Source organism: Montipora foliosa, chromosome 1, assembly GCF_036669935.1.
Source record: "Montipora foliosa isolate CH-2021 chromosome 1, ASM3666993v2, whole genome shotgun sequence".
Taxonomy (NCBI): domain Eukaryota; kingdom Metazoa; phylum Cnidaria; class Anthozoa; order Scleractinia; family Acroporidae; genus Montipora; species Montipora foliosa.
In genome coordinates, this window is record NC_090869.1 from 52,530,966 (window position 1) to 52,540,952 (window position 9,987).

The 9,987-nt window shown below is 40.3% G+C and overlaps 1 protein-coding gene across 1 annotated transcript in view; it reads right to left on the minus strand.

The window, feature by feature from the left end:
* Positions 1–819: 819 nt before the first annotated feature.
* The window catches only part of LOC137971146 (tetratricopeptide repeat protein 28-like), a 44,169-nt gene continuing 35,001 nt past the window's right edge, over positions 820–9,987 (minus strand). The window contains exons 3-6 of the mRNA XM_068817895.1: positions 4,195–6,140; positions 2,677–4,162; positions 1,481–2,425; positions 820–1,364 (exon numbers count right to left, since the gene is read on the minus strand). Coding sequence (XP_068673996.1) covers positions 820–1,364; positions 1,481–2,425; positions 2,677–4,162; positions 4,195–6,111 — 4,893 coding nt within the window. The 5' untranslated portion in view covers positions 6,112–6,140. The remainder of the gene's footprint in view (positions 1,365–1,480; positions 2,426–2,676; positions 4,163–4,194; positions 6,141–9,987) is intronic.

The following is a 9,987-nucleotide window of genomic DNA, read 5'->3' on the forward strand; positions in this document are numbered from 1 at the left end:
CATGCAACCTCATCAATTAAACAGTCATTTTCTCATTACTTCACTATAAAAGACATTATAAAATCCAACTTTTTGTGGAGTTCATAGCAGATCTTTGGGAAGACAGCAACAAAAAACTAAAAAAATCACGTTTAAATGATATACTTCTGCAAACCCCAATACAGCGACTGTCGCTCCAATTAGTATTGATTCTGTTTCTAAATTAAAAAGTTACCATCTTGTAATTTGGAACGTATTTATTACTCTATGAATATCACGCTTTCATTTCATTTGCCATACAATTTTTGATCCATGCAATCTGTCCAGAATTTACAATGGCTCGATTAAGGTTTATTAATGTAGATATCCTTTATCATCAAACTAACGATCGAATTATATCTGTCACTTGGTTCGAATGAAAAAAAAAATTCATTATGTACAGCCGTCCCTCCTCCAGCTCTCCAGTAATTAGGATTAACTGCCTTTGTGATGAACTACACATTTTGCTTGCGATTAGGCATGGTTTGGTCCTAGGAATTGGCAATTTCTAAGTATTATCAATTCTTTAACGCAAATAAGAGAAGCCTTTATAAAAGATGCAACTTTAGATAGTTCAGCATGAGACACGACGCCGCTCAGAGAGAAGGTCAAGACGACATCAAAGTACTCTTTTTCCTTTCTCAGGTCACCTTAATGTAGCGTACATAAATAGAGCCAGTCATAAAACATTGCAACAACGCTGAGAACCAACCCTTTCTTCGCAAATAGCACGAGCACGCTCATGATACTCTCTTGCTTGTTCCAGGTCGCCTTGGGCAGGAAGTACATTTCCCAAATTGTTTAAAGTTGTTGCGACAAAAATATGCTGAGAACCAAGCTTTTCTTGCGAATAGCAAAGGCACGCTCATGATAATCTTTTGCTTGTCCCAAGTCGCCTTGGGCACGAAGTACACAACCCAAATAGTTTAAAGATGTTACGACATCACTATGCTGAGAACCAAGCTTTTCTTCGCGAATAGCAAGAGCACGCTCATGATAATCTTTTGCTTGTTCCAGGTCACCTTGGGTACGAAGTACACAACCCAAATTGTTTAAAGTTGTTGCGACAGCGATATGCTGAGAACCAAGCTTTTCTTCGCGAATAGCAAGAGCACGCTCATGGTAATCTTTTGCTTGCTCCAGGTCACCTTGATCCATAAGTACATTACCCAAATTGTTTAAAGTTGTTGCGACAGCGATATGCTGAGAACCAAGCTTTTCTTCGCGAATAGCAAGAGCACGCTCATGGTAATCTTTTGCTTGTTCCAGGTCACCTTGGGCATGAAGTACATTACCCAAATTGTTAAAAGTTGTTGCGAGATCGATATGCTGAGAACCAAGCTTTTCTTCGCGATAGCGAGAGCACGCTCATGATAATCTTTTGCTTCTTCCAGGTCACCTTGGGCACGAAGTGCACAACCCAAATTGTCTAAAGTTGTTGCGAGATCGATATGCTGAGAACCAAGCTTTTCTTCGCGAATAGCAAGAGCACGCTCATGATAATCTTTTGCTTGTTCCAGGTCACCTTGGGCACGAAGTACACAGCCCAAATTGTCTAAAGTTGTTGCGACAGCGATATGCTGAGAACCAAGCTTTTTTTCGCGAATAGCAAGAGCACGCTCATGATAATCTTTTGCTTGTTCCAGGTCACCTTGGGCACGAAGTACACAACCCAAATTATTTAAAGTTGTTGCGACAGCGATATGCTGAGAACCAAGCTTTTCTTCGCGAATAGCAAAAGCACGCTCATGGTAATCTTTTGCTTGTTCCAGGTCACCTTGATCCATAAGTACATTACCCAAATTGTTTAAAATTGTTGCGACAGCGATATGCTGAGAACCAAGCTTTTTTTCGCGAATAGCAAGAGCACGCTCATGGTAATCTTTTGCTTGTTCCAGGTCACCTTGGGCATGAAGTACATTACCCAAATTGTTTAAAGTTGTTGCGAGATCGATATGCTGAGAACCAAGCTTTTCTTCGCGAATAGCAATATCACGCTCATGATAATCTTTTACTTGTTCCAGGTCACCTTGGGCACGAAGTACACAACCCAAATTGTCTAAAGTTGTTGCGACAGCGATATGCTGAGAACCAAGCTTTTTTTCGCGAATAGCAAGAGCACGCTCATGATAATCTTTTGCTTGTTCCAGGTCACCTTGGGCATCAAGTACACAACCCAAATTGTTTAAAGTTGTTGCGACATCGATATGCTGAGAACCAAGCTTTTTTTCGCGAATAGCAAGAGCACGCTCATGATAGTCTTTTGCTTGTTCCAGGTCACCTTGGGCACGAAGTACACAACCCAAATTGTTTAAAGTTGTTGCGACAGCGATATGCTGAGAACCAAGCTTTTTTTCGCGAATAGCAAGAGCACGCTCATGATAATCTTTTGCTTGTTCCAGGTCACCTTGGGCATCAAGTACACAACCCAAATTGTTTAAAGTTGTTGCGACATCGATATGCTGAGAACCAAGCTTTTCTTCGCCAATAGCAAGAGCACGCTCATGATAATCTTTTGCTTGTTCCAGGTCACCTTGATCCATAAGTATACTACCAAATTGTTAAAAGTTGTTGCGACATCGATATGCTGAGAACCAAGCTTTTCTTCGCAAATAGCAAGAGCACGCTCATGATAATCTTTTGCTTGTTCCAGGTCACCTTGATCCATAAGTACATTACCCAAATTGTTTAAAGTTGTTGAGACAGCGATATGCTGAGAACCAAGCTTTTTTTCGCGAATAGCAAGAGCATGCTCATGATAATCTTTTGCTTGTTCCAGGTCACCTTCGGCACGAAGTGCACAACCCAAATTGTCTAAAGTTGTTGCGAGATCGATATGCTGAGAACCAAGCTTTTCTTGGCAAATAGCAAGAGCACGCTCATGAAAATCTTTTGCTTGTTCCAGGTCACCTTGGGCACGAAGTACACAACCCAAATTGTTTAAAGTTGTTGCGACAGCGATATGCTGAGAACCAAGCTTTTCTTCGCGAATAGCAAGAGCACGCTCATGGTAATCTTTTGCTTGTTCCAGGTCACCTTGATCCATAAGTACATTACCCAAATTGTTTAAAGTTGTTGCGACAGCGATATGCTGAGAACCAAGCTTTTTTTCGCGAATAGCAAGAGCACGCTCATGGTAATCTTTTGCTTGTTCCAGGTCACCTTGGGCATGAAGTACATTACCCAAATTGTTAAAAGTTGTTGCGAGATCGATATGCTGAGAACCAAGCTTTTTTTCGCGAATAGCAAGAGCACGCTCATGATAATCTTTTGCTTGTTCCAGGTCACCTTGGGCACGAAGTACACAGCCCAAATTGTCTAAAGTTGTTGCGACAGCGATATGCTGAGAACCAAGCTTTTTTTCGCGAATAGCAAGAGCACGCTCATGATAATCTTTTGCTTGTTCCAGGTCACCTTGGGCATGAAGTACACAACCCAAATTATTTAAAGTTGTTGCGACATCGATATGCTGAGAACCAAGCTTTTCTTCGCCAATAGCAAGAGCACGCTCATGATAATCTTTTGCTTGTTCCAGGTCACCTTGATCCATAAGTATACAACCCAAATTGTTAAAAGTTGTTGCGACATCGATATGCTGAGAACCAAGCTTTTTTTCGCGAATAGCAAGAGCACGCTCATGGTAATCTTTTGCTTGTTCCAGGTCACCTTGATCCATATGTACATTACCCAAATTGTTTAAAGTTGTTGCGAGATCGATATGCTGAGAACCAAGCTTTTCTTCGCGAATAGCAAGAGCACGCTCATGATAATCTTTTGCTTGTTCCAGGTCACCTTGATCCCAAAGTACATTACCCAAATTATTTAAAGTTGTTGCGACATCGATATGCTGAGAACCAAGCTTTTCTTCGTGAATAGCAAGAGCACGCTCATGATAATCTTTTGCTTCAGAAAAGTCACCCTGGTTTCTTAGTACAGTACCCAAATAGTCAAAACATGTTGCGACATCCACACATAGAGAACCAGGCTGGTCATTGGCTTTTTCGACCTCTCCTTCAATCACATCGTTATGGTTACTCAAATTAAGAGCCTGAATGCCAAATGTTCTGGCTGTACTATAATCACAATGAAAAAGACAGATATTGCCCAACTTGACAAAATAATGTGGATAATATTTCACGCTTAAATTATTACTTTCCTCAGCTTAGATATGTCTCCTGCATCCGTAGCATTTACAATTTGCGTCATTAGGCATCTTAAATGCGGTATTAAGTGCAAGCTTTTAGTGACGGAATCTAAACTAAGGAGGCTTTTATCAACTGCAAATTGGTAAAAAGACGTAATAACCGCATCAAGAACTTTAAAGTTCTCAGTTTCCAAATATTCCTCAGCAATTTTTCTTTGGATAACATCTCTCACAATCCGATGAACACGAACGAAGTCGTCACTGCCGTCTTCTTCAAGTAAAAACAGTGAGCTTTTACGAATCCTCAAACCAACAATATCTGCATCATTAGCTTCGTCTGCTGTGCTACTATCGTTTTTGTTCTGGAAATTCAGAACGTAGTTGATCAAAAGTTCCAGGTTTAATGGTTGCTGAGCGCAGAGAGAAATGAAATGGAATGCGTGATTTAAAACCTTATCAGAGGACATCACGCCGTCAACGGCCAATGAAATCGCGGCAGTCATGGAGTTTGGATAGCTTGGATTTGATTTGGCAAGGAAGGCCTCAGTGTTAGCGCGCTGCCCTTTGGAAAGCTTCTGTAGATAATCTGTCCAGCCAAAGTTAGAGCATGATTTGGTTTCTCGTACTTGTTGAACAAACGTGGCGGCGCTTGCTAAGGCAAGGGGTTGATAATCTAATGCCTGCACAACTTCTTTTGCGGTGTCATCGTTATCGATCCCAGAGATGGAGGTTAATAAAGAAATCGCGTCATATAACCTCATGCCCTTGCTCACAGATATGTGATGAATGAAAGACGTTTCTGAAGGTATAGCAGCGGTGTCTTGGGATGTTATTAACACTTGACCGTTACGCCATTTCGTACTTCCCCTTTCTGGCAAATGACAACTTATTTCATGTAAACTCACGACGTTGTCCACTATCAACAGCCAGGAAGAGTAAAGCTCCACTTTGGTACTAACTAAGGACTTTATGTTTGTGATCTTCTCCTTTGTTTCCATATCTTTATTTTTAAGATTCTGCAACACTGCATCTTCCGGACATTTAAGATTTCGAGCAAAAGAAACATAAGACTCGAAGACTGAATCGAGGTTTTGCGCATTTAGAGTCATTACAAATGCCTTCACGTTTGCGACCTTTGTTTCTTCCTCAAACCATTTCTCCGCAACGAGAGCGCTCAACTGAGATTTGCCGCTTCCCGAGTTTCCTGAGATGTACAAGTAACTCAAATGGTTTTCGTTGGCTTCCTTTAGTCGCTTCACCTTTCGAGCTATTTCTTCCACCTCACAATCTCGTCCAGCAATTTCGTGCGATGGCTTGGGAGGGATAACGCAAAATGGAGGAGCCTCACTCTGCAACTGCTCTTGAAGGACTTTTCGATTCTGTTCTGTTTCTTTTAGTTCGTCTTCCAGATCTTTAACTTGTTGGAGTACTTTGGTCAACTCGTTTGTTGGAAAACTCGTTTGGTTTCTAATGTCCTTAATTTTCACATCGGACAGGCCAAGTGCCAGAAATGCCGCCGAGACTCTTCCTATGGCATTTTGGAACTCTAGCTTTGTGAGCTGGCCCTGTGGCAAATGAGCGAAGTCTTGATTACGAAAAATTCTTAGAGCATCCACGTTTGAGCGAATCGTGACGTTTAGAGTGCTCCCGATACAATCGGAGTAAAGGATAGCGTAAAAGAGCATGGTGCAGTCCCATTCTGCTCTGTTTCCATTAACTATGGTTGCTAAATACTTGTTATTTCTTGCTTGGGTTCGTGGCAACTCCTGGTTTTTGAAGTTCAGTCCATTCTGGGGGTTGTCTTTCCATTCTCCCAGTGTCGTCTTGTAGCGAATGTCCCACTGTTGTTTAAAGATTGTCCGAAGACCCTCAGGTATTACGTTTGTGGTGATGAGGCAGATCCTGAAGTAATTCAGCTGTTCCTCGGTGTATTCCGGACCAGTCGCCATGATCAGCGATGCTCAGCTTTCAATCAGTCCTTGTTGGAAATAATTTTCAAAGTTAATGTGCTGTAAGAGGTCGCTTTAATATATTTAAAACAATTGTTTCCTCGGTAATAGTAAGAAGTATAAAAACTAAGAGAACATGAAAGGTTTACTTCACTGACCTCTTTTCACAGAGAGCCAGAGTTGAAGTACTCTTTTCAGTATATTCTTAATATGACAAGGAACACTGATGAGATTATAATCACAAACATTCGGCATTTTGCCTCGTTTTAAAAGAGAGACTGTTGTGAGCTGTTTTAAATGACCTGTAATTATAAACTAGTTTAACTATAAATAGTAGAAATGATGCCGAAGGGAAGAGAGATGTTGAAGTATGGTTACGTTAATTTGACGACGGTTTGTTCGTAGCAGGGACGTTACAAAACGAGCAACTACTTCTTGAGATGGTTTTAATAAGCGCCGAGTCATGACTATCATTCATGTGACTGGTTGAAATTATATACTTTTGTCCTTCAGTAGACTCTGAATCATAAGTAAGGAGGATCGATCTGTTTGATTTAAAAGGGTAAACTGTGGTCAAAACACCTACGCATTGTGTCTGAGGATACGATCCAACGTAAATAGCCCCCCTGAGAGGGGAGGAGGAGGTGTCTGTTGACAAGATTAAAGTTGATCAAGCCGAGGTAACTCCCATCTCTTCAGTGCGCAACTTGGGCGCTTGGTTTGATTCTCATCTGGACATGTCCACTCATGAAACTAAGGTTTGTAGTAATGCTTGTTATTGCCTGTACAATATCCGGCATATTAGAAAGTACTTATTTCGTGTGCACGTGAATCCACTGGAAGGCTTGTCCACGCTTTCATTACAAGTAGGCTGGACTATTGTTATAGCTTATTATATGGTATTTCGGAGTATTAAGTTAGCTAACTTTAAAGAGTTATGAATACAAGTGCACGGTTAGTTTACTGCGCGCCTGAGTATTACATATTACCCGCTTGCTGCGGGAACTTCATTGGATACCAGTGCGTTTGACTATAGATTTAAAGTTTTTTCTCATTACAATGAAGATACTTAAGGGTTTAGCTCCTAGTTATCGTATGAATCTAGTTACAATCTTACTGGCCTCACACTATCAATCGACATATTGCTAGTTAGTCCGCAGTTCAGAACGAAAAAAACTACGGGTGATCGCGCGGTTATGGTTGCAGCCCCAGACGTCCTGTAGAAAACAGCCTTCTTTTGTCGGTAAGGCTAGCTAGAAACGTTAACATTTGTAAGCGTTTAGTTGACTTATTTTTATTCTCTAAGGCCCCTTGTTAAGATTTTATTGCAATTTCAACTGTGACATCATATTTTAGGATTTGAGGTCTTAATTTTTAAGATCCATTGGTAGTTTTAAAATTTCAATTTGTAATTTGCAGAATTCATTTAACTGTAACTTATAGAAAAAAGCGCAACGTAAGAATCTGCCTACACTAAACCCGAGACATTCAATGTGAAATAGTTTATTTAGGATGAGCCAGTCAGTCATCTAGAGCATACTACATATACATACCGTTATACAGTCTTTACAAGGATAAACGTAGACATAATAGGCATGAAAAACGAAAAAGGTGTGCCACGCCAGATACGAAAAACCACTAAAAAACCACCCTTTAGATGTGGCCAAAAAGTCTGTGGAAACGTATTCCCCATCTAATGCTGTGGCACCAGACCTAGGGGGAGGGGTAAACAGAGTAAACCACAAAATATATGATATAAAATTAAAGCAAGTGAACCTAAGACTGACTGACGTAGAATGATTAACATTTCCCACCAAAACCTTTAAATAGTCCCCAGAATCCCTAGACAATACCCGAGCCTCTACATCGTGCCGTCAGAATACCAATTTCTGACTGAACGTCAGAAATTCCATTTTTTACGATGACTGCAAAATTCTCGCGCGCTCATTGGCTAATTTTTATTGCCAATAAGCTGACAGACACATAAAATTATAATTTATGCGTTTCAAAGAGTTATAATTTATGCAAGATTTTGTAAAACGTCGATCTGTCACTTTTTAACCAATAGGAAAGTCTCCGTTTTTTCCATTAGCCAATGAGGGAGCAAGGTAAGTTATGAATTTGGTCGCGTCAGATTGAACAAAATTGAAGTTTCTCGATTTTTGTCTCGCATTTGACTTAATTTTGACTGCTCTGCCTTTTAGTTATTGTAAAAAACGAATAGATGTCAGTTTTTCATTCGTCTGTCCTGTTATTGAAAGTAGTCTACTTTGACAATGTTATGACGACATTCATGATCAATAACAGGACAGACGCATGAAAAACTGACATCAATTTGTTAAATAAAATAATGATGATAATAATAATAATAACAACAATTATTATTGTTATTATTATTATTATTATTATGACATGTGACTACTATAGTAAAAGACGAAACCCAGAGAGCTGGACGAAAATATAAGGAAATCGAGTATCATTGGCAACGAAAATGTTCATCATCTCCGAGTTCACTTCAACTTCTTTGTCACACCCAGCGCGAAGTGCTGTTGTTATAAATTATACATGCATGCAAACATACTTAATTAACCACTCTGCATAGGGGATTTTCAGGGCAAATGAAACACAATCACGACAGAACAGAACATTCAACAACACGAGTACTGTTAAGATTCCTAACTGGCTGGAGGTATAGGGTCTATTGAGAACGCGGCTGCAAGCTTCTGTTTTAATTTTCAAACTGTGTAACGATTAATACAAAAGGTGAGACCGAACATCTTAATTCCTCCATTCCCGCATAACCATAATTCCTTGCGTTTCGAAGAACAATGTGTCCTCTCGATTAGAGAGCTGTCTTTGGCCCACTTACTGCGACAGCAATTACGTCGATTTGATTAGAGTTTTTACACTAAGCTAAAGAAAACGTTTGTACGATAATATAGCTCAATTCCTGGAGGATTAGTTGGGTACACGAACGTGGCCGCCGTGACGTCACGTGAAAACACTGCACTATACAGAAGTGGAATCGCTTTTATCACAAGCCGCCATTTTGAATTCGACGTCACAAATTGTAGCGCCAAAGCGAGGCTTGCGTTGTAGTCTCCATTATGGGGTTTGCTTAAAACTTGGAATCCGGAATTCGCAATCCGGAATTCGCAATCCGGAATACGGAATCCGAAATCCGGAATAAGAAATCCGGAATCCGATATGAGAAATTCAACCAAAGGTTTACACTAATTTGCGAAACGAAACAAAACGAAACGAAATACAGAAAGAATCCTAAACATTCGTTAAAGCTAACCTTAGGCCTAATTAGGCTAAACAAAAGTTTTTAGGCCTATAGCTAATGCTAGCATTGGTAACGGTTTGTTTAGGCCTTTAATGAATGTTTAGGATTGTTTCTGTATCATGTCGTTTTGTTTCCTTTCCCAAGTTAGTGTAAGCTAAGTGACTTTGTGTCAAGTTCATATATCGGATTCTGGATTTCTTATTCCGGAGTCCTGGTTTTAGGCAAACCCACCATTATGCCAAACAGAGCGCATTGTTGCGTACCTTTATGCCATGACAACAAAAGTTAAGATACAGGCATGACCTTACACATGTTTCCTTCGAATGGCAATTTCAGGAAGAGATGGTTGGCTGCAATCCGTTGGGATATTGGTAATTCGTTGATACATTTCTTTATAAATTTAAGCCCGGTTTACACTACAGGAAATTTTTGGCACGGCTCGGGTGAAATTGGCACAGGCTCCAAAAAAACAAAAGGTTCGAATCGGATAAAATTTGCAGTGTATACAACCTGTCTGAACCAAATTTCATCCGTGCCGAACCAAAATCTTTACCCGTGCTGGGCTCTTCGGCGAGGTAGTCCAAGCA